Genomic DNA, 26,735 nt, shown 5'->3' on the forward strand with positions numbered 1-26,735 from the left:
CAATCTCTTCCTCTTTGCCCAGAATGTGACCTACCGAATTAGACATATCACCGGATTTGTACTTGCATGAGCAACACGACGAGTGCCACATGTGAAGCAGGATCTTCTTACCCTGCTAAGAGATCCTCCAAGTGTTTGGTAGGGTTCGTGTTGCTCAATCTTTGGTTTTCTTTGTTGTTTTGTGTACTATTGTTTGTCTGTTTGTCTTTTTCTTTTTTAGCCATGGCGTTGTCAGTTTATTTTCGACTTTGAATGTCCCTTTTGGTATTCTTCGCCTTTCTTTTAGTGTCTTAATGATTTCTAAATTTATCAACGGAAAATTTAACAATTGTATGTTATAAGGGGACGACCATTTGCTATTCTGGGGGGGGGGGGGGGGGGGGGGGGGGCAGGAGGATATGTTTTGGATCGGTTATTTATTTTTGTAAACTAAGAGGACAGATTATCTATTTTCTGCACTATTGAAGCAAGATTTTTCATTTTCATTAAAGCAAGGGATTGATTATTTATTTTCACAACTATATTTATAATATTCGAAAACATACAATTTTTAAATTATTTGTTTATTATAAATAATTCATGTATAGTCAAGTCATTATGTACCATTTAATCAGAATTAATTATTATCCTCTGCAGAAATGAATCTTCTATATTCCCCAATGCATATTCCTGTATTGCATACATACACAGTATTTTGGTTGTAACTTAGGCTCTTTTAAAAGTATAGGCAAACATGTTTCGCCGAGCGGAGCGAGGCAAAAATTTTTTGACGGGTTTTTGAACCGCTGAAGGCCAAAGAAGCTATAATAGAACAAATAATGCAAAATCATGCCTTCTGGGTGTTCCCCAGACCCTTTCTTAAACTGAAAATGCAAGTTCTGTTTTAATAATTTTATGACAATATTTTGGTCTCAAAGCAAAATCACGTTATAGATTCAGTGTAAGACTTAAGTTTCTAGGAACAACATCAAAAGACAAATATGCATGACAAAGCAAAAATGTAATTCACATAGTTAAGTCTGTGGCTGCTGTGTTTTTTTAAACTCATGATCAAGTTAATAATAAAATTACTAAATTACAAAATGAATGCAACACTAACAGAATACAAAAGGGCAATCAATGAACAAAAGACAAATAAATAAGAAACATTGATCCCGAAAAATCAGGGGCTACGTCTGAGGGAGAACAGAACTTGCTTCTTGCAAGGCACTCACGGTGAACACAATTTGATATGGAGACAAGCGTTTGGTTTTGAAATTTCCTACATGAGGCATTTGTCTCAATTAATGTAGTTACGGCCCTGATTTAATAAAAGTGAGGTAAGTGTTCCTGGGACAATTAACCTCAAGTTAAATGAAACCAATTTTCTGACATTTCAAGTATATTTAAATAATATTTATACTTTTATTATTAAAAGATATGGGAAGTGTTTCCCGATTATTTTTTTTTGGAAAAAAAATGAATTTATGAAGAATCTGGTGCCATCTCATACTTTCGATTAGACCTGCTGAGTTATTTATTTTCAATACATTGCAAGTCAGGTAATTTATTTTCAAACTACCACAGAACAAACCATTTATTTTTGTGATTATCAAGGCTGAGTTATTTATTTTCAAAATCCTCCTGCCCCCACCCCCCCCCCCCCCCCCCCCCCCCAGAATATCAAATGGTCGTCCCCTAAATCTTGGCGAAGCAATGGAAAAAAATACATTCGGGGACTAACAGTCCACAATCAGCGATTTAGACTCAGTGCTAGTAAACAAAAATAACACTTTAAAATTGTGTGCGTTCGAAAAGAAATCTTGTTGCTGTTAATAAAAATCCCAATATTGCACGAATTCAAATATCAGCGTGTAATATTTCTAAATAGTAATATCAAGCAACTAGGCAAAGTGTTAGAATAAAGACTTTAAACAAAGTTTAATGACATACCATAAGAGAAGTAAATATAAAAGTAAAAAAAACAAAAGCAATGGATTTAACAAACACCAAATCTAAGGACTTATAATTCCAGGATTGTCTAAACTAAAAATGGATTTATAATTTGGTATTACCGTAGTGCATATTTGGTGTATTTATTTCGTCGTCGACTGGAATAAATCCGTTTTGTTTTTCTGATAAATCTTCGTTTAAATCTGCTCTAATTGTTTTATTATCAGCAAGACACTCTAATTTATCAATTGTAGTCAACGAATGCCTTGAAAAGACTGTCCCAAGTTTCTCTTTTTTGTCGTCGAGATTGACGAAACACTTAAAAATGTCACACTTGGCGGGTAAAAGTCCTTTTTCAAAAATATAGTTCGTGCAATACGAACCAAGAAAAATAAAGATAAATGTTATCAACGTAGAGAATGTTTTAAACGGGAAAAGTTGTGAATCTTCCGTTTCATTGTACCATGGGAACTTTATCAACGTTGGTATACTTAGGGTTTTTTCACCCCCTGCTAATCGGGAAAATAGTCCCATTATATAACCTGCAAGAGAACCATATGTGTTCATATCACTGAAATAAATCACGCATGTCAATTGAGGAAACAACATAACATACACAAAGTCAGAACACAACACAAACAGGTCATAAATAGATCCAACTTGAATTGCCATGATTGTTGCTAACGATCCAATACCAACTATTGCTATTCTCATAACCCATGTAATTTCGTTGTCTGAAGCCTGAAGAAGAAATGTTATACAGTAATATTATTAGAAACTAGTAATAAATTCAAGGCTGTCCCTTTAATCAAATTGTTAGTTTTAACTGTTATCTGTTCTTGCCTATACTTAGCACTATCTGCATTTTGTGTTGTTGTAGGCATTCAAACATTTTTGAAAGTCCAACAGGTACTTACAATATTGTGTTAATAAATAACATTCAGCATTAAAAATACATATTGACTATTAAAGTTTATCTATCGTTAATAAATCTAAACTGAAATTATTAAGGAACTAAGGTATTAACTCCCTCAGGCAGTGTTGACCTTAGATGAAATTGGCTATTATGTTATGGCCTTTTTTGGTCTCTTGGTCAAATTGTTCTTCAACTGTTTTAGTTTTCTTATACATCCTTGGTTTTCATATATTCAGCTTTGAGTGTTCCTGATAAAGGTAAATCCAGAAGAAACTCTTCTGATGATTGACATTTATAAAGTGTTGTTTTCATTTTTTTCAAGCTTATAGTTTTGGTCCTTTGTTATATACATAGTAGTAAATATAGGTAAATTGTATGTGTAATACAATTGATGACAATCGTGCTGTATCTGTATCAGCCATCTGTGATGATATCGATATCAGTCACGGTTCAAAGGGTGTATCAAACCCCTTAATTGTATGACGTCACGTAATCAAAATCAGTAACGGTTACAACAGTTGGAAAGCAAGTCCTCGGAAACGTCCGTTGTCGTCAAGCTCTATCGGCAACAATAGCAGGGGGAATTAATTAGGTGGCGCTACAATCGGCAAAAAAAAAATGACGTTTAAACTATTTTTTCAACTTGTCATGCTTTTATTATAATTGATTTTTAAAGTTTGTAGGTTTTGTGAACAATATAGTTTCAATACGACATAGAACATTGTCAAAAATAACTTTTATTTGCTATAACTTTATCCATTCCGTTCTGAAAATTATCAGCCATCTCTATTGCCTAGATATTCATATCGAGTGTTTGTCTTAATGAGATGCTTTATCAAATTCAAATTCAGCCCATCATTTTCAGTTTCCTCGAAAATATTTAGATTTTTCGATCAGAGACTTGACAATTTTCACACAAACTTCAAGTTTGAAGATAAAATGAAGAAAAAGGACTTTGAGTTGATGTGTAAGTTTTGACGAATTAAAACTATGTATATTCAAGATTATTTTGACCAATAAGTTGTTATCATGACAGTGGTATTTTAGTGAGTAAAAATGAGGTTTGTCTCATCCGTAGTTTTTACTGAATTTTCACGGTCACGTGACTCTATTGTTGCTGATAGACTTGGGGTCAAACCGTGACCCGCTTTCCAACTGACAAAAGCTTTATCAAACCCCTAGTATTACGTCATTTCTCGTTACAAATACATAAAAGAGATAAGTTGTACTTGAGGTACATGTATATAATAAAGTGTATATGATATGGCTTTTTCAATATCACACGCCGTATCAACCCTCAACCAATATAATTCCTCGAGCAGAGCACTGTTATATTGGTGTCTCGGGTTGATACAGGTGTGATATTAAAAAAAGCCGTATGATATTCTCTTTTTACAAAACTTTTGGCTATTATAAAGGCATCAATTGTTTCTAATTGTTTTATTCTTTTATATTGGATACCTGCAATGGTGAGGAGAATAAGGACCGTAGTAGTAAAATACATATAATTTTTACCAGTATGAATCTCAGTTATGCCGCTTTATTTGATAAAATGTCACTTAATAACTTAAGCTGAAGAAAAATGGAATATCACACATTCTTTTGAATTTTCTTCGCCTCAACATATCTTTACAAAACATAAAAGACTACATAAGAACATGATACAATATTTAACCTGAAAGATGTTTCTCTTTGCGAGCAGCAAATTATTTTTTTTTTAAATTCACAAAAAAACAATCATGCTGATAAAAAAAGATGAGATCATTTACTATAGACTGTAGCCTGTACAGTTGATGCTTAGCGGCAAAGGGGTAAATTATAACTAAATTTCATAATTTATTAGTAACCAAGCAAAATTTGGTTAATCACTTTTTTGACTACGCGCAGAGTTGTGAAAATTTACTACTGTCGTATGAATTGACAGATATTATTAAATGTATTCAACATGTACACAGCTTAGTAATCGCTAATGGAGGGTATAAACACTTTTCTTCTATATCAAGCAAACCCTTATACCACTAGAAGTAAGAAGTCTTTTTTTGCTGACTTAGCACCAATAATTGAAATTGACGAATGTCAAAGTTGTATTTCAAACAGGACATAAAACAATTTGACAGTTCGTTCTAAATTCAAAATAAACGGTTATGATGTTTTCTTTAACAGTTTAACATTTTAATTTTTTAACAATGAAGTGAGTTCTAAAACTCGCCCAATTTCAGTACTTTGCATGGGTAATGGTATGATTTTAAAAATTTAATTGTACAATTTCCAGTTAAGGTTATAACCGTACTAAAACTAACTTAAAGGCCGTGTTCAGATTGAGCTTAACTCGATGTTGTGTAAGTGCATTCCATACTTAAACTAAACTCTATTACGTTTCCATTGATAAAAATCAATGTTTACGTGTAGTTTAAAACGGGTGTAGACTACATGCATTCGATAGTCAATGTAGGCCTTTTGTGGGTTAAGTGTTCATAAAACTAGATATTTTAAGAATGTGGATTGTATTGTGAACATTTACGGAAGATACATATATTGATTAACAATGATTACAATGATATTATGAAATAAATTATTTACCTATTCATAGGACAAAAACTCAAAACTTGCTCAGTTTAAAACATGATTTTAAAAGCATTAGTTCACAACTTGATTTTCAGTGGGAGGGGTTCTTTTTTGCTGATAGAATATTCATTAAAGCTATTTTCACTTTTTCTATTTCTTGCAATTGCAAAATCCTACATTTTGTGAGACAAAATATTCATTTTCATCATGTCTTGGACCAGTTTTTTTTTACATTTAGTACCAGTTCAGACTTCGTTTCCTAAATCATCCAAGGTGTAACTTGGGAATAAAAATATGGGCACCTAGGTCTTCATCCGATCGGCCGTAAAACCAATGCCAAAGTGGTCGTCCATTTGGCTGTGTGGAAAGTACAAGTACTCGGCCAAGTCCGGTCAGAACAGGGACATTAAATCCGATGCCTCGTGTAGAACCTTTGCAACAACTCTTTGAGTGGTCCGTATGTAGCCTGTTGCAAGGCAAAATTTCTGTCCCTATCCAATATATACTCATTTTCAAATGGTAGTTCAAACTGTCCCGATCTTCATCTCGGACAGCCTTTATTACAGGACCTACCGATTGCATTTATTGTGAATTTGTTCTCGTCATGTACATGCATGAAATATTTGTCACTGGTCATTAAGCAGTCATCAATCCATCAATCTTTCAAAATCAATTGTTTGCCTATGTTGCGCTGTTTTAGCATGCGTAATAATGACATCTTTGGAACTCTCAAAGTCCTCTAAATCAATAGAACGATTTTCTAAAGGTACCGACCATTCATCTTCGTGGTACAAAGCATTTTCTATTACTTCAATACAAAAAACTAACACTATTTTTTTTAATAACATTTTTCAAACTCCATGTTGAATCCCGCCCTTCATTTTCAATGGAATCACACAATTTTTCTATTTCCCTCATGAAACAAATTTTTTTTTTTTTCTCTAAAAACAAGTTATCTCTCCCCCCCCCCCTCCCCCTCCAAATAAAATTGGTCTGCACCTAACTGATACAAAAGTTTTCAGAGAAATTTTTAATTCAATTCTATGTATAAAAGTACATGCAAATTACGTGTGCATGTTGTTTATTGGTGTGAACAATTTTCATGTACAAGTAATTAAAACCGATGTAGATATGAGAACAAATTTTAAGTGAAACCAGTGTTCATTACATGAAACTAATTGTAAACAGGTTTACAGTACGCAGCGTTTGGTGTGAACACGGCCTTAGATTACACCTCTCTCATGCAAAGTTGAGTTTAAAATATTTTAACTGTCCTGTTAATGACTGCTTCAGTGTTCATTATCTTATTTGTTCATTTTGTTTGCTTTCAATGTTTTTGGCTCGATCATATCCAACTATGGTTATATCTGAGACGCGTGTTGTCAGCACTGACGTCGGTATCATGTTTTTATTTCACAATTGTCAATAAATAATTATAGAAATTCAAATAATAAAAGTTAGTTACGCTTTTTGTATTAAATCCAGTTGAGAATCAAGGCATGGCTCTGGGTCACATTATCCCCCACAAATCGAAAAAAGTAATTTGTTTAAATGATACGTCAAAAACTGTTTTCAAAATTACTAGGGTTGCGACAGAACTTACATGTACTTCAAATCCTGGATCTGCGCCAGAAGTCACCATGTGACCGTGACCGCCATGTGACCGTGTCACTTTAGATTACTGACAATTATACTAAATAGTTCTAGCCAGATACAACCAGACATTTCATTTTAGAAATTAACCACGAGGAATATGTGTAATGTTTTTTTTTATTTAATTTTAGAAATTGCACTTTCTCGCTTTGAACTTAGTCATGAACTTTTTCGTTCCCGCTGAAAGGCATTTGATTTACGTTTATCAATCTATAAACTCAATTAATGTAATGGCATTTTATACTGTCATATATATATATATATATATATATATATATATATATATATATATATATAATATGCCTAACAGTGCTATTTTACAGCCTCGTATATATTCTTTTAGACTATTTGTGTTGATCAGTATTTTACTATCAATTTCCATTTATCAAATAACCATGCAAAATAAGTGAACTATTCAAACATCAAAAGATTCTTCGAATTTTAGAAATTGCATTCTCTCGCATTGAACTTAGCCCTGAACTTTTTCGTTCCCGCTGAAAGGCATTTGATTTACGTTTATCAATTTATAAACACTATTAAGGTAATGGCATTTTATGCTGCCATATATGCCTAACCGTGCTTTTTTACAAAATCGTTTAAGTTTTTTAAGATTGTTTGGGTTGAACAGTATTTTACTATCAATTCTGGATATATTCAATCTGAGTTTAATGTAACTAAAATTATATTCTGTCGTAATTCATTTTAACTGGTGAGCGTGTTAAAGTTACCAAAAATATTGATCTATTTACTTTTGGTCGTATAACAGCCCCGTATATATTTCTGGAAAACATCCCACTTGCAGACAACACAGACGAATCAGCAGACGACATCACTGCTGCCGCAACAGCTCCTAGCCCAAAAAAGGAAACAGCTGTTGGACAAAGGTACTGCATAACCAAAGGCAATGTAAATCTTTCATCCCCGTCTGGCAGTCCATATTCGGTGGCCTTGTAGTATGCCGTTTCATTCCAATCTTAAATAAAGACGTTATAAATGATATTCTATTAAATTTTAAATCTACATGATATAGATGAAAGCATGCATGCTCATAATGATAAAAACTAAATTAGTGAATGTGAATTTTATTCGTTCGACACAACTTTGTGTTTCCATGGTTTATGCTGTACGAACAAATGGATTTTTTTAAATTAAAAAGGTCGATCGATAGCGTCTAAAATTGGTTTTTAAATGTTTTGTTGAAACATTTTGGCAAAACCTTTTGGACATATTTGAACATATCGTATCAAAATTCTAATTTGCCGAAGTTAAGACCAGTTAATAATGTTAACCATTTTACCGAATATTTGTATACGATATAAATGCTTCGTGAAAAGGGCCATGTTGTCTAGAAGCGTATGTTGTGGGCGAATCATTTTTTAAAATGCACATAATAGAGGGTCTTGATGTGATCCCTCATTTCTCTCCTCTTTATATTTTAACACCCCATTATTTTATATTATTTATTTTTTCGCCTATATTACTCTATTCTTTAATACTTTTTATCCATTATTCTCTAGTCCGTAAACCCCATTCAGACCCTCATAATAATTATCTGAGCTCATGAGAGAAAACACAAGAATATAACACAAAAGAGAATACGAAGTTTGAGCATCGTTTGTTAACATATAAGGGTATAGTAAAACAAAAACGTTTTGTACGGAATACCAGGAACATCATTTATCTTGACTCACTTGTGTTGGCTGCAATAGCACCAATCAGTACGGCTGGAATTGTCAAAAATATACAACCAAACCCTGCAGCGTACGATAATATCTCTGCAATACGTGACGTTTTTGCAGAGAAAACTCTTTGAAAATATACCTTAAAAGTAAAAATAAGGAAGTTAATAAGTGTTAGAAAAATAGATAAGATTTTCTAATAACAACTAAAATATATGGTTTGATAATGAATTGAAAATGTTGTATTAGTTTTGAGCTAGATATTAAATAAAATGCCATCTACATTTATTGATCCTTTAAATAAGCTTATTCTTATTCTTAAATGTTTTCAGTTTAACAATGTAGTATGATCTTCGATTATTGCCTTCATCTGTACTAACATCGATTGTACTTCAAATAATTTAATACAGAACTAAACGTGTTTATTCATTGAAAATTAATTTTCGTGGTTTTTGTGTGTTGAGGTAAACCACGAATTTAAATGTTCAACAAAGTACACATTTTCTGTAGTCTGGAATGTAGACTTTTGCAAAACTACGAAATTAAATATCCACATTTTTTTTTAATCAAATACGAAAATCTGTACCCACGAAATTAAATGATTACAACACTTCCCATTAATAATGAATTATGGTCATAATGCCTGTAATAAGTACCAAATTATAGGTAAGCAATGCTTTTTCTGTCTGCATATGACGTCTTTACAGTAAATTCGTTGCGTGTTTTCCAAGTCCTATTTTAGTCTTGGAAAACACAATTTATGAGATGAAATTGGACTTTGAACTAGCTTTCAGTAACTGAAAGTGATTTCAGACTGGTACTAAGTGTCCTTTGTCTTTCGATTGGTTGTTTTTGTACTTCTAACGATCTGATGAATCAAACACTTTCCAATTGATTAGCACAGTATTTTCTTGTATTATGTTTTACGCCACTTTCCACGGTTAGGGGAGGCGGTCTAGTGTTGGGAGTTAACAAACAGGTGTCTTACATCAGGGGGTGTAATCCATTTTAATCAGTATTCTTTTTTTATTGTTTCACAACTTGTCATGCCGGGGCCTTTTATACATGTACCTTACTATACCGTATGTGTTTTGTTTATTGTCGAAGGTCTTACAGTGACATTAAATTGCTCGTATCCTAGTTATTTGGTCTGTGGTGGATAGTAACTTCTCTCATTGGCAATCATAAATTGTAGTTACCACATCTTCTTATTTTTATTTGGCAGTCAGTGTATACAATACCTTCTAATTTATCTTTACAACATACATCATATATATATAAACTACGTGTAGTTGTATCATTATGTTTTCATATGTTAATTATTAGTTATAATTCTAATTATCTTTTAATAGTTTCGGAATAACAAGCCATACACACAAAGAATAACATCTAAGCCATGCTAAGAGGATTACAATGTAATTGTTTAAAATGATGGTTTTCCGTTCTTCAAGTTAAACTTGGTAGTAGTCCAGTCGCCCGTTCAGTAGTCAGCACTTCTGTGTTGACATGAACTATTATTAACATGGTCACAACTATAAATTAACTGTTTCCAAAACTTTAAATTTTCAAACATTTGGAAATACTTTTCAGAATTTTCTGTCATCAATGTTCTTCAACTTTTTACTTTATTTTGGCTTTTTAAACTTTTTGATTTGAGTGTCACTGATAAGTCTTCTGTAGACGAAACGCGCGTCTGACGCCTGTTATCTATGATGAGTCTATTGGTTTGTTTGGTTGCATAAGTCTCTTAACTGACGTTAATCCTACTACTAATCTTATCCAAACTGTCACACGACCACAGAATATCGGGAATATCTCAAAATAAATAAATAAACTATGACAAATATTTTCAAAATCAATTTCAACTACCTATTTATCAATGATAGATCCATAAATTACCGTACAAGTTATTGAACGAAGTTTTATTTATTTGACAATCAGTTGATTGGTTTTACCTGCCAACCTACTCCTCCTAAAATAAGGAGGAGGTACGAATCAATATATTGTCCAGCATATTTTGGATCGAGATCTTTTATCCAGACTGTTGTATAGTTGACTGATATGTCTGTTACTGCGTCGTGCATCATTGCAAATGGTACTGTTAACCACTGAAAGTAATAACAATTTTTTTCAAACCTCATAAGCGAGCACAACAAACTATGTTTTATCCATTGAGAAAAAGCTCTTACAACGTGTGCAAAATTATGTTTAGGAGATTTAAAGAAAAACATTGAAAAGTATACGTTATGCTGTTGAACTAAATTAATATCATTAGGACAACCATTTGTTTAAAAAGCTTTATTCTGACGTCAACAGAGCAACTTGACGCTTGATATTACCTGCTGTTTCTATGTCTATCTTGGTACCGACTTTTAACGGGAGTTTGCACGGGAAATCTTCAATACTGTTGATATAAAAAGAAGATGTGGTATGACTGCCAATGAGACAACTCTCCACAAGAGACCAACTGACACAAAAATTAACAACTATAGGTCACAGTACGGACATCAACAATGAACAAAGCCCGTGAGTTTGCTTTCAAGTCAATACCTAGATAATTTTATCAATTTCAGTACATTCCTACATTTCAAGTGTCCTAATGGACTTAATACTTTTATTCATGTTGTGTTCTCGACAATGAAGGTTGGCCGTGCATATAAACCATTACACGCCTACACATCCAAGTACCTGATCAACGAGATGTCTGGGCCAAGGTGTTAACTAGTTTTCAGTGTTTTTAACTAATTGATTGTTCACATTCCACTCATTCACAGTCATGTTCTCTGGTTTTAATTTGCATAAGTATAACTAAACGAAGATTTTGATTTTTACGTCAATGAGACCACAAACTGATAACACAAAACAACATCAAATAGTTAAAATACGGTCTTCAATTATAAACAACATCAAATAGTAAACATATGGTCTTCAGTTATAAACAAATGTGCATGCAAATTGTCAACATCTACTGAGATGGCCTGCATGGAGATATAGAATCGTAACAAACTTCAAGTACCAAACAAAGATTTAACTATCACCAATTGATTGATTGATTTTTGGTTGCTTAACGTCCAGTGGCAAATATGTCATGTTCAGGACGAGTATCACTAAATTGCTCAATCAATAACAACTCTCAAATAACAACAGCTCACTGTAAATATGTGTTTGACTTTATTTGAACATACAACACGATGGTTGCATGAAATGTCTACCTTTCCGAAGCTTCCCTCTGATTTATTTAGAGTTCATGTAGCTCAGTCTTGTGGTTGAAGATATTTGGTGTCTGTTTTTATTTTGTCCGTGCTACTTTGACTTATGATTTTTATTTCTTCTTTGGTGCAGTGTATATTTCAGGACCTACTTTCTTACGATACAAAGAATGACGCTATATACTTACAAGACCTACAAAAATACATATCAGTTGTATGACGTCTGTATAGGCAACCGAGTATAACCCTCCAAACAAGGTATAAAACACAGCGACACCAGCGGATATTATAACAGCCGTGTTATAATCAAGGTCTATAATTACTGAGAGAGTTGTACCTACAATTTGAAACTTCTCATTAAAGAATGCTTGTTTTATATAAAAGGTATCATTTTTTCAAGACTCAAAAAAATCTAAATTGGCGAAGAATATCCTATACACCAAATGTTCATTTATACATTATAATGCTGAACATTTTAATTTACAACATATTTGTTCAAATGTGTGGGCTGATATTACAACAAACGTTTGGTAATACAGTAAAATTACTTTGTTACCCTCCAGCTGACTAGGTATATGCATGGGTTCGGAAATATATATCAGCGATGCATTCTCCACAGAAGATGACTTCCCTGTTAAAACAGGTTATAAGTTTTACTATAAAACACGTGTACGTGAACTTTCTTGTAAAAGAAAACCCTTTATCTTATCAGAATCTTCATAGATGTATTACTATTGAATTATTGTCATCCCGTACACTAATTCGCAGATATTTTCCCGTATGCAGTTACCGTAACTACGAGACCTCTCGTTAGAACTTCGGCCACCGTACATCGCAAGTGCGATGTAAAAACCGCGATGAAAGAATGTAAACAAACGTGGACTTGAAGGTAAAAGTAATAACTGATTCTTAAAAACAAATTAAATACACCAAATCGTATAACAACTGTAAAGGAAAAGTGTAATTAACAAATGGGAACGCATAGATAATTTAACAAAATAATAGCACGTGCTCTGTGGTGAATGCTTAATCAATGTTACGATCCGGTAAACTTCGGCAACAAACTCGAAAGTTAATTAGCTTGCATTCAACAGTCTCTGAATGAAATATTATTTGTCGGTAATACATTATAGATTCTTAATAAATGTAAAATACATGCATACAGGTCTTAGTTTAGTATATAAACTAGTCAAATAAAGTAACGATACACAAGTTTGAACTCCAATTTGTTATAAAATATAAGAAATAGGAAAAACTGTTAAATTATCCATTGAAAAACATTCATTTGCAAAGCAAATGCATATGATTAAAAGAATCTGACCAAATTGGAAAGTGAGAAAATACCGTGTTATTGAACACAGGGGTCAAATTTATTTTGCGGAAAATGATGACAAAAGTCGGCACTTAATTTCGAAGATGAGAATTAAGTGTTCAAATATCTGCAAAGGCATACAAAATTTTAAGCAGACCATGTTTAAGTTTAAAGTTTTAAGTTCTAATATCGATTTTTTTTTTTTTTTTGGGGGGGTGAAAATACGATTTTTGAAATAACAAAAATTGCACACACAAAAAATTCCCGTATTTGCCTTAAATCGATGGTTTTGTTAAGAAAATAACACTCTGAAAATATTAGACCAATTGGGCAATTATTAACCTTGGAACAGTGTATCCAATTTCATTATATATGGAAAATACATTGCCGTGTATCGTTTCTTTTGTTGACTAGTATATATGGATGCATTGGCTCAATAGCTTCAATAACGTTATTATTACAAGAAACTTCTTTCATTTGATTTCAAAGTAAAATGTACTTTAGTAGTTCAAACTGTTTTTCGTTTCATTTTCGAGAGAGATACTATAGAATGTGTAAACAGTTATGAGTATTTAGGTTTTAAATTTATATCTAGTGGACTTTTTAAGCAAGGAAAGGAAGAATTGCACAAAAAATCACTAAAAGCTGTATTCAAATTGCAAAGATCTTTTATTATCATCTCCCAATCCAAGTATTTCTACTCTATTACATATATATGGCCATACAATAAAACCTATTTTAATGTATAGCAGTGAAATTACAGGTAAAACTATGTTTAAAACTAGATCTGTAGCATGCCAGAAAGAAAGTGAATATTTATTACACCACATTTATATTAATGATTTTTTAGATAAATCCAATTCAAGATATATGAAGTATATTTAGGTGTAAACAAAACTTTTCTAACTTAGCTGTGCTACAATGTAGGAGAACTTGGTAGATTCCTTTATATTTTTCAGTTGTATTATTAATGTTGAAATATTGGTTTAGAATTAAAAAAAATATGAAAGATCGTTTACTGTACGATACCTATATGTGTAACAAAAACATGTTTACTAATAATATTGAATGCTGGTATTCATCCATACATTATATTTTTAAAAAGCTGAATATTATAATTTTGGAGGTAAAGCTAAACTTTTTTATCAAGTCAGTTAAGCAAACACTTTGTAATAGTTTTGTAAAATTTTGGAACACAAAAAGAACAGATACAAAAAGTAGTAAAGTAGATACTTATTTCAAACTAAAAACTTGTTTTTCTAAAGAAATGTATCTATCTTTTAACAAATTTCAATTGAGAAGTGCCATGTGTAAAATCCGAATCAGTGCCCATGATCTCAAAATAGAAACGGACAGGAATAAAATTTATATATAGAAAGAGATCAAAGGCTTTGTAAGAAATGTACCCTTAATTTGGTTGAAGATGAACAACATTTTATTACTAGTTGTCCAGCATACAAAGATGATAGGGAGATATTTTTCAAGGAAATAAACAGTATTTGTCTAATTTTTCATATCTCTCAAATGAGGCAAAATTTGTTTGGTTATTTACTAATGAAAATGTGTCTGTCCTAAAATATTTTAGGAACTATATCATTAAATGTCTAGATGCTAGACGAAATGTAAATTAATATACGTAATGACCATGATTATTGTAATGATTTTATGGTTTTGGTCATTTGCGCCACAAACCATATTTCATTTGCGTCAAAATAAAACATTTCATTTGCGCAAATAATACAGGTAAATACAGGTAAATAGTATTAAAAAAAAGTTGTATTCAAAAGAGACTTTTAATAATAACTTTAAAACACATTTTTTGATTACATAATACAACATATTCCTCCGAAATCAGTCATCGTAACCATAATGAAAGCACTATAATAAGAGACTTTTCATAATAATGTTAAACCAGTTTTGTTATAAATAAACGAGATCATAAAACCTAAAAGAAGGCACTATACACTGGAGTAAACTAAAAGTTTGTTCTGACACAAGACTTGTAAGCAACACTGGATAACCTATATGTGTGGTCATAAAAAATTACAGACTTATTTCCTCTATATACAAATAAGGAGATGTGATATGATTGCCAATGAGACAACTATCCACCAAAGTTTAAATGAAGTGGATGAAAGCCATTATAGACGACCGTACGGCCTTCAAAAATCCATACCGTATAGTCGACATGAAAAACATGAAACAATCCAATTCCGAGAAAACTGTTTGTCTCAGAATTGACAATGTCCATCTTGACACCTCAAACATATGAACACTATATAATTTTAAACCTAAGTGACTGTCAGTTTTATATTAAAAAATGAGTATGAACTTACTCTAAAAAAAATCTTATTCGCGATGTAGCAATAAATATTTTAAACTTTTCCGTTATATTTTATCTGTAAAATGGCGCAAACGTAGTTTTTATTTTTTGGCGCAAATGAAATATAACCTTGTGGCGCAAATGAAAGATTGGGTTTTGTAAAAATTGGCGCAAATGTAATGCGCCCCATGTCTTATACCTGAACTTAGGTTTACTGCGTTTATGGTTGTATCGTTTTAAAAATGCAATAAAAAAGTATTCATGTTAACAAAAAATATTCTTAATATTATTTTGCTTGCTGTGTAGAAGATTATTTACTTTATACATTGACACATATATTTTAACTATATATCTTCTTTTATCAGTGATGAAAATATGAAAAATCATGTTTGTCCTTAATTAAAGAAAGATAAAATATTAAACTTACCAAGAGCACCAAGTATTGCACCAGACCAGAATATATCACCAGACAATGGGGGAATGTAAAGTAAAGCTCCCATCTTTTTCCCGTATTTTAGTTGCAATGGGTCCAACATTGTTACATATCCTAAGGTACGCATCCTCTTTGCGAAGAAATATCCACCTGTTAGATTAGAATAGATAATAATGAATTACTTCTTTCAGCTTAATCAAATCCCTTTCCTTCTCTTATACACTATGTTCAAGTCAACACTTCCACGTTTTAAATGAGAATTTTATGTTTCATATGAGACAATGCAAACAGCGGCGGGTATAGCATTTTGAAAAAAGGGAAAGGGAGGGAGCACAAAATACGCAACGTTAGAAGTGGGACATGTAAAAAGTATATGCATTAACCATAAATGTCCCTCCCCCCCCTCCACCCCCCCCCCCACCCCCCCCCCCCCCCCCCCCTCCACCACCTGGCATTTTTTCAACATTGGTCCAGTTTAGTCCTGTGAATAGCTCAAGAAGATTTTCATTTTCTGTTTCAGCCAAAAAAAAATCTAAAATTGAAAACAAAGTTGGTATAATATGAAATTGGTCAATTTACTTTGAATCGTGGTTTCCAATATTGGCTGTTTGTGTGGGTCCAGAGAAACAACGAATTCAAATATTTAACAAAACCAACAAAATCCAATGGCTTTAATTTACATTATACAGAGTAGTTTTAACAATGTTTAACAAAAAATTGATACCGATGCAAAGGCGGTTTGGACATGGACCTTTTGACCGCGCTAAAGTACGTTCATTATTCATTTTTCATTATTCAAAATTCAATAATGAATAATGAATAATTCACTATTCACTATTCAATGTTAAGTGATGAATAATGAAATAGTTTATGTTTCATTATTCAAGTTGAAGCGGTGAACAGTGAAATAAAAATTAAAAAAATGACTGTGACACTATAGCTATATCCCGTATTTCTAAATTAGTCTTTTTTGTGTTATCTAACAAATATTCAAATTGATATCAGAAAAAAATAAATATAAACACTCTTTAAATTTTAATTTGATTTATTTATCTGGTTCCTAGTTTCGGAGGATAAACTAGTGGGTTTTCCTAACTATTTTTAACAGAAATTCCTTGATTCAATGTATGGACGACCTGAATACCAAAACATAATTAGGTCTTTCCACTTTTCTGTGGAAAGACCTATTGTATTTGTTCTGATTATTATTATTATTATTATTATTATTATTATTTTTTTTTTTTTCTTCCGCCTAATTTTGTTCTCACGTAAAATGTTTGTTTCGCAAGATGTCGCTTAGATATTTCTTATATAATATCATACAGTTTATGCGCTTTTTATTTTCACCCATTCTTAGCCGAACAATTTTCTTTGTAGGAGTTATCTCCCTGAACACTGTTTTCCTTGTTACTGCATCTCCTCCGTAACCGTAAAAGAAAGCGACAAATTTATTTTACCAAATTGCTCGTTATATCCTCAGGCGATACGTAAACTCCATATGAGAGTTATTTCCCCTTCTGTATTTGACATAAGGGATATATAAATGTATAGCATGAATGGTAAGTAATAGAGACCTAAGGTATATTGATTTGAGTTCCTTGGTTCATTTAAATGAAATTGAGGCCAAGGTCAAAGGTCAAGGTCATATTCTAAATTTTGACTTTTCCTTGTTATTTGATCTCCTCTGTCACTTTTAAAGATACAAATTAAAGAACAAGTGCAAAATGTTTGCCTAATTGTGATTAAGATATGATACATTTGGTCTGAAACAATCCAATGACATCTTGTAGGAGTTATTGTCCTTGAAATGATTCAATTTAAGGTTAATTGATTATTACTCCAACTTGTTACATGATAAAGCCATAGGGTCTTTTGCAAACCGTTGGTTGACATATGACCTTGAAAAATGTCAACCGGAAGCGACCTTGAGTGAACCGGAAGTAGTATTTTTTGCACTTATTTCATGGAAAAGTACCTAGAAACCATATATTTTTTGAATGACCATAGGTTAACCTATCTTTTGAGACCGAAAGTAACATTTTATAAACCGGAAGTAGCATATTATCTTCCTTATTACAGGCATAAGTATATACAAACTATATATTTTTGGAATCATATGAATAAAGCTATCATATGAGACCGGAAGTGACATTTTCTAAACCGGAAGTAGCTAATTATCTCCCTTTTTACATGCAAAAGTATATATAAACCATATATTTTTGGAATCAGTATAAATAAAGCTATCATATGAGACCGGAAGTGAAATTTTCTAAACCGGAAGTTGGCAATTATCTCCCTTATTTCAGGCAAAAGTATATAGAAACCATATATAAATTGAATCAGTACGAAGAAACCAAAGCTTGGACGCCAATAGTAATTTTGAGTAAACTGGATGTAGCTTCTCATCAATAATTTAGACATTTGATGTGGAAAGACCTTCAATTGTTCTCTGAACAATTGGTTTTTAATTTTATATATAAATTAAAATACTCTACGTAGTCTTTTTTTATTTTCACTGGACCTTTGCTATTCTTCATCCTCTAATCATGTATATAACAAGTCGATTGTTCAGCAATAACCATTAGAGGGGTTACGGAGGAGTAAATGCCAAAATACGCGTGAAAATTAAGAAATAGCCAATTTTGAATAATGAAATGGATATTTTGGATAATGGAATGGACTGCTACGACCCTTTAGCCCCTAATTATAGATATACCTTATACCTCATTCGAAAGCTTATTAAGAGAGAAACAAAAGGTATATAGTCAATATGTTCCGCAACGCATATTAGAGGAGTAACGAAGGACCTAAATATCGAAATACGCGTGAACATTAAGAAATAGCTTATTTTGAATAATGGAATGGACTGGTGCAACCCGTCAGCCCCTAATCAAGGAAAAATTTATACACCAAATTAAAGCTTATTGATAGAGGAATAAACTGAGTACAAACGATTTGCGCCGCTGTTTTCTTTGCTGTGCTAAATATTTTGTCATAGTTAACATTCTTCAATATTTTAACTTATTTTCACTTATTTGATGTGTTCTTGCTCCTGTGCATACGATAGTTTATACTTCATACTTTATTTGACCTTTTAACCTTTTTGATTCGAGCGTCACTGATGAGTCTTTTGTAGACGAAACGCGCGTCTGGCGTAAAAATTATAAGCCTGGTATCTTTGATGAGATTTTGTATATGCTGCCTCTCTATTCTTATTTTCGTGGAAGACAAGAATATGAAGTTTAACTACTTTTTTGATTGATTAAGATATCGAATGGATATTAAAAAACTCTTTAAATAAGTAAATGGAAAAAAATAATTATAATTATAAAACATTTGTCCCCCCCCCCTCCAAACTAAATTAAAAACATGTTTACAAAAGGGGGTCCACGTCCATAGCGCCTGTGTGCTGGTGTTATACGTGTATTTATTTGATTTACTTCCGAATTGAAGGTATTCGTTTAAGATTTTGTATTAATTTAAAACATAAAAAAAAATATTAGTTTTGTTGTAATTTATTAGCATTTTAAAGTAATGAAAAATATTTCTGTTATCATTTCTCTAATAAATTGTGGACTTTCAAACAAATTTCAAATCATTAATGCAATTTCATTTGAAATATTTTAAAATTAGATTCAAATTAGGTGTAAATCAATAGTTTTTATTACAAAATGTATATCTCGTCATCGTTTAACAGTATTGTCACATTGTAATTTTGATATAAAAATGCATATAGATCACAAATGTCATTATATATAATCTTAATTGGCGTAATGCATATAAAAAAAAAACCTTGTAACACAAAATACAAAATAAAATTTACAAGTTGAACATATATCATGTATATACAACACATTTTATATAAAAATAGAATAAACTGTGCATGCATCAGTAAACAAATTACAATCAACTCGTCAGTTGTTTTTTTTTAAGGAAAAGGAGTTTTATTTCATTTTAAGTACTAATAAGTTTTATTTGTATTACTCTCGTATACTTTTATTTGGTTTCAAATACTGTAACATTATTATTATTATTATTTATATGACAAAAAGTGAGACCTAGCCAGGAACAAGGTTGTTAAACGTCACTGAATGGAAAATCATCACTCATGTATATACTTCCCAGCTATCAGACACACCATTGACTTTATCTCATTTTGTATTATATAATCAGTACATGTATAACTGCCGATATTGTAGAACTAGGATGACGTACTGTTCGTATATCATCACCTTTAACGTTCTTAATTTTTTCCTGTCTAAAAAAAATATATCTCTATCAACTAACCAAACCACATGCTGGCTGCATATCCAAAAGGAGCTTGACACCACACCAAACCACTGACATATACTGCCTCCGCCGATCCATTTATGAATCCTCCGCCAACCCAGGTAGCTACATGTAAAATATAAACACATAATTAAACTCTTTTAAAGGTTTCTCTAACAATAGCTCTGTCTTAAAGATAAAACCTGCGGACAATCAATATTTAATAAATAAATTTAATAAGTTTAACCCTGGGATTTGTCTGGATCGTTTCGCTCATGTATTAGTGTGTTGTGTAGTGTTATGTGGTCCGACCGTTGATTGTCCCTTTAGTGTCTCCCTCACACGCACATTTGTTTTATTTACATTGTGGCATTGTCTATCTTTTGTATCATTCAGTAAATGATAATGATTAGTGATCGCATTTTAGTAAATAGTACACTGAAATCTGTATACTTATTTTGAAACTGTAAACCTTGACAAAATTCAAATTATAGTTAAGTGCTAAATAGCAAAGCATATCAATTTCCGTACAATCTGGACCTAAACACAATTGTTACAACCAAAGCCGACTTTACTTGATAGGATTTATCGACAGCCTTAGGTACTTATGAACTATTGAACTGAAAATTTACATACAAAATGTATCAATTTAAACAATACAAGTACTGATCTGAAGCACTGGCACCTGGTCTGGTGGTATTCTAGGGAGCTATAAATTCACCATTAGCGACAATGACAAAGTGGTTATTTAAGCACGATAGGACTTCTCAAGCCAAGACGCATTATGGCATGATTAGCCTTACGAGGACCATGGATGCACCCCACTCCGCCCCCCCCTCCCCCCCCCCCCCCCAACAAAAAAATTTGTAAAGTGATCACTTATTCACGTTGTAAAGCTTTTAATCGAATTAACAATATATTTACAATTTACAGATGTAATCGTTTGATAGAGACCTTTTCAATATCAACTTTTGTTAGAGACTAGAATCATGTGCAAAACAGTGTAGCCGAGCCCATTGATTGGCGCGCTAAAATATCCCATTGACTGGGTCAGATTAGGTGAACGTTCGTCTGTAACGCCCACAACTCACGACGTATTTATTATAGACATTTAAACTATGAGGTCACCAAAGGGTCTCAACGCCTAAATAAAATAATTCGAAAAACTAATCAGGAATAACCTTTGTGTTTTGATTTATATTGAATACTTAAACGTTCTTTACTTGTGTTTTTGTTATGTTTTGATAATCAATTTTTATGATATCGCACGTTCTTTCAGCAAAAAAAGGATTTAACTGGTTTTAAAAGTTACAATGCATGTGTTGATTATTATCTTTTTTTTCGGACGTCAAAGCGATTTAACAATTGCGGTTGTCCAATTATGTCATCTTTTAACTTTTATCTGGTCAAAATTTTATTTTAGAACGAATGCATGATCAACTTTAAAAAGTGTGCGTACACAAAACATATAGACAAAATATACTTCTGTCCTGTCTTTTTCGTACTTGCAAGTTATTAGACAATAAAAAGGCTATTTGGATCAAGCCTTGTGGAATTTGCATTTACGTTTTTGAATAGGTAAAATGTATAGTTTGGTGAACTTTTCTGCTAACTACTATACTTGTGAAAAACCCTTGGCAACAGAAACATATTCAGCTTTTTTTTTAATCGACCCAATTTACATAGTAATGGACGACTTCGTACATTTTATGATCAAAAATAAAATATGTATATAATATACTGTGCACTGTAGTTCGTATATATACTGAAACCCTTTGGCAACCACACAGTTTAAATGTTTATAATAAATACGTCGTGAGTTGTGGGCGTTACAGACGAACGTTCACCTAATCTGACCCAGTCAATGGGATATTTTAGCGCGCCAATCAATGGTCTCGCCTACACTGTTTTGCACATGATTCTATTTCTATGATGCTATATTTATCTAAACTTTTTTTTAGTTTGCGCATGTATTTAACCACAAACAGAAAGAAAGGGTGCAATACAAAGTCACAACTAATGTCCTTGCCATTTAGAGAAGGAGCATGACATACGTTTCAACACTGAAATTGACAAAACTATCGTTATAATAAAAACCATCATGACATATTATAGTAAAACATTCCGCTAGAGGGAATAACGAGTTCGGATTGATATATAGTACACAATTTATACTTTTATGTGCTTAGCATGACAAAAATAGCTTTAAAACATCTTTTTCTCTATTTTTTTTATATTTTCCGCCCATTATTCTCTATTATGTTAATCCCCACCCAGACCCTCATATATACCGAAGGAAGACATTAGAATACATGGGGTAAACTTACAAATGTATCAATCCTTTCAATAAACTTATACTAAAGATACCAATTACACACTGCTTGTAATTAGATATTTTGGATATTGTTTTATTGGTATAATTTCGGTATCAGTAAATTAAAACCATACTAAATATTATTGTTGTACATATATGCCTTTCACGGAACTACAATCTGTCGAGATACCTATGTTTTGGCATTGCACAAGGTCGAGTTTTCTTCTGACTGTTAATGACGTCTTTATCCTAAATCTATTGAATGTTGGATGTGAACTGATTGATATTTTAGTCTTAGATACATGAGTTTTTATTAGTTGTTATTTGCTTTTGAATAGCTTTCAGTAACTCTCAGATCTGTACTTTGTGTCTTTTTTGTTGTGAGGGATGTAAAAATACCCTGCCACGTCTTGTCTGTCATTCTGTCAGATGTTTTTCTGCTTTATATCGATCTGATGAGTTAAGGTGGTACCTAACACTACAGGGAGATAACTCTGTAAAAATCAGCTAAACGTTTTAATTACGTTGTATTGTTAAGGAAATATTAAGCTTCTCAATGATCAAAATTAGTGTTTGTCAAACTGCTATATAACCAATGAAATTTTTCTGATAAAGTGGTTGGTTCAAATTTTTTGAAATTTTTATATTTTTGTCAAAGGGTCAAAGTAACATTTTGTCAAAATTTTATGAAAATTAAACGAGCCAAATTAATATTAGTCAAGGTGTTGGGTACCACCTTAAGCCTTTTTCAACGGAGTTTTATCGTTTGTTCTTATGTTGTACTGTTACACTACTGTCCCATGTTATGTCATATTTGTTTTTCGTAAATTATTTTGTTATTGATTAGGGCGTTCGTTTTCTCTATTGAATTGTTTCATAATTTACATGTCGGGGTCTTTTATAGCCGACTATACGGTATGGGTTTGTCTCTTTGTTGAAGACTGTACGATTGCCTATAAAAAGCTTTTATCCACTTCATTTGAACTTTGGTTTAAAGTTGTCTCATTGGCAATCATACCACATCTCCTTATTTTTATATGGAATAAATACAACTTTTAAAATAAAAATAAGAAGCCTTATCAGATCTTTGGACTTCTAGTGCAAACCGTTGGAATAACATGTTGCGGGTATACTGATTCGAACTGTTGAATACCAAACCAGCAAATACTGCATAGTTGATCCGTGAGCGATTTCTGGTCATTTAAGAGTGGCGAGATGTGTATTTCAAATAAACACTCGTTCATTTCCTCTGTAGTCAACTATACATTTCTTAAGATGCATATAGACTGTATATCTGTTGAGATGCATATGAACTGTACATCTTTTAAGATTCATATGAACTGTACATCTGTTGAGATGCATATAAACTGACTGTGCATTTTATATACATCTTTACACATGCACAGTATACAGTTTATATGCATCTAAATAAAAGTACATCGATATAACTTAGAAACTACTAAAATAGCTAGGTAGATTAAATACTCTGTTTTTGATCTTTCAAAAACTGATATGCATTATAGTTTTGCACCGACATCATGTAAAGTTGAACTAAAACATTATTAGGATAAAAGTTTTAAAAAATAGAAAGAAATTACTATAATTGCTCATCAATGTCATTGCCACTTTCGTTATTTTTTTTTAATCAACTGACTTTAAATGTTTTGATGGGCTTTAAAAGCGGGTCTGGATTTGGGAGTCGAGAAAAATGGCGGCAGGAGTAGGAGACATGAAAAATTGTGCAGAGACTAAACGTCTTATCATGAAGTTTTAAGTGGTTTTAAAGCACAGTGATCAGTTATTTTGTGAGAACATTAATCGCACTGATGATTTAACTACATTATGAAGAATTTTATTGGGTATGAATAATAATAAACGAAAAACAACGGATACTCCTTCTCCAAACAAACCAAACAAGATGGCTGACCTGAACGACTCAGGTTCAAAACAGTACTCTTTACCTCCAACCCAAATGCAACCATGTCTAAATCAATATCCTACACAGTATTATACACCAAACTTAAATGATACGCCGCTATCAAGTAATGTTATTTCCTCATCTCGACAAGTACTTTATGGAGCAGACAATGGATATGCATTCACCCCATATCACCTGCAAGCCCCACATACAACACCAGCTCAGATGGGTCAGCAGACACATTCCATGCCAATTCCTATGCACTCCATATCAACCCCGCCTAATCCTGATTTACTACAATTTATGCATGAAGTCAAAGAAAAATTACAAATACTTGACATTTTGGAAGATATATTTTCAAGGCTAGTTGATATGGAAGCACATTGTCATAAGCTGGACAGTGATATTTGTGGCATTAAAACAGAGATAAAGGACCATACATCTAATATTGTGTTATTGGACAAGGGTCTTAGTGGTCTACACTTGAAACTACAAGAAATAGAAACACAAAATAGGTCATTAACTGATGAAAATTATAAACTACAGGAAAAAATCATTGATCAGCAAACAAGGTCTATGAGAGATAATTTGATATTTAAGGATGTACTTAGGTGATCTAAGGTAAAATTAAATAAATCAAGAATTCAAAATTGATACTTTAAGCTGGAAGAGTATTAGTTAAGGATCAAAATAAGCTAAAAATATTGATAGGTCATGGAGCTCCTTTTCGAGATATTTGATTTATAAAATATGGCGGTAAAAGGCTGACTCGGACTTATACCTTATATTTGCATTGGTATTATTTTGGTCTCAAATCAAAAGAAAGAAAATCAAGAATCTGCTTAAATTTTGTCAAATGACCATTTATGAGCTATTAAGTCTTATGTTAAAAGATAAATAGGTGTTATGGGGCAAAATATTTTACCTTGTATCGTATCGAAAAACACTGAGGAGTCCGAACATTTGACACTTATTCCAAAACCTCACCTAAGTACATCCTTAAAGGCATTTCTGATGAGCACAACCCAACAGAAAACACAGAAGAAAAAGTAAAAGACTTTATTGAAAGAGAATTGGGACTTGAAAGTGAAGAAATAAATTTTCATGTTGTGCACAGGCTTAGGCCCAGAGAGGACAGAGGTCCACGCAGTATACTTGCAAAATTTGAAAGAAGAAAGGACAGAAATAAAGTTTTGGAGGCAGCCAAAAACAAACTAAAACAAAAACCTGAATACTATGTGCATGAACAATTTCCAGTTGAAATAATAGAAAGGAGGCGTAAACTAATCCCAATTCTGAAAGATGCTCGTGAAAAGGGACATGAAGCAGTATTAGTCGAGGATAAATTGTTTACCGACAAAAGGCGTTTCATTCCACGTCAATTTGTGCCACACATGAACCCACAACATCAACAAGGACCCCCACAACCACCAACTGATCATGGACCTCAACATCCACCATCTGACCAAGGCCCTCCGATGTCTGAACCTCAGAACAACAACAGGACCATGCCGAATAATCCTATGCAGTCTATACCACCACAGAACACCACAGGACAATAGGACAGGCGTACAAGAGGACAAAGGGAACGGAACAATATTGTATCCAATCAAAATAAACACTTATCTGAACTGAATGTTTATTATCTTAATGTATGTGGTTTACGGTCTAAACTAAAATTTACTGAATTTTCAAATATCTTTCATACATATGATGTATTAGTTTTTGTTGAAACTAAATTAGATGATTTAGATATAATTGATATTCCTGACGGTTTTTCATATGTAAGAAAGAATAGAATAGGTGCGGCAAAAAAGTCAGGTGGAATAGTAATTATATACAAAAAAAAATTGAAACAATACATCAGTTTTATAGAAAGTGAAAGTCAATATGTACAGTGGTTTAGATTTCAAAAATGTCTACTAAACTGTGAAAAAGATGTATTATTTGGTGCTGTTTATATACCACCGGAAAATTCTAAATATGGAAATACTGATGCATTTGAAGAAATTGAAAATGAATTATTGACATTTGCTGATAAATTTAATTCGTTTGTCTCTCTTATTGGAGATTTTAATGCAAAAACGGGAACACGAGATGATTTTATCGTTCCCGACGAGTCATTGATTGATATTTTTGAGTTAAAAAGTGATAATGAAATTTTGTCATATATGTTAGACTATGAACAATTGAAGCTTCAAAATATACCGTT

General features: G+C 32.3%; 1 protein-coding gene across 1 annotated transcript in view; it reads right to left on the bottom strand.

Moving 5' to 3' along the window:
* Positions 1-1,893: 1,893 nt before the first annotated feature.
* LOC127729878 (high-affinity choline transporter 1-like) overlaps positions 1,894-26,735 on the bottom strand; it is a 29,438-nt gene continuing 4,596 nt past the window's right edge. Inside the window, exons 2-8 of the mRNA XM_052237812.1 lie at positions 20,310-20,417; positions 16,017-16,172; positions 12,143-12,291; positions 10,701-10,853; positions 8,758-8,887; positions 7,816-8,039; positions 1,894-2,673 (exon numbers count right to left, since the gene is read on the bottom strand). Of these exons, the coding sequence (XP_052093772.1) occupies positions 2,038-2,673; positions 7,816-8,039; positions 8,758-8,887; positions 10,701-10,853; positions 12,143-12,291; positions 16,017-16,172; positions 20,310-20,417 (1,556 nt within the window). The 3' untranslated portion in view covers positions 1,894-2,037. The remainder of the gene's footprint in view (positions 2,674-7,815; positions 8,040-8,757; positions 8,888-10,700; positions 10,854-12,142; positions 12,292-16,016; positions 16,173-20,309; positions 20,418-26,735) is intronic.

Source organism: Mytilus californianus, unplaced genomic scaffold (genome assembly GCF_021869535.1).
Source record: "Mytilus californianus isolate M0D057914Y unplaced genomic scaffold, xbMytCali1.0.p SCAF_2, whole genome shotgun sequence".
NCBI classification, from domain to species: domain Eukaryota; kingdom Metazoa; phylum Mollusca; class Bivalvia; order Mytilida; family Mytilidae; genus Mytilus; species Mytilus californianus.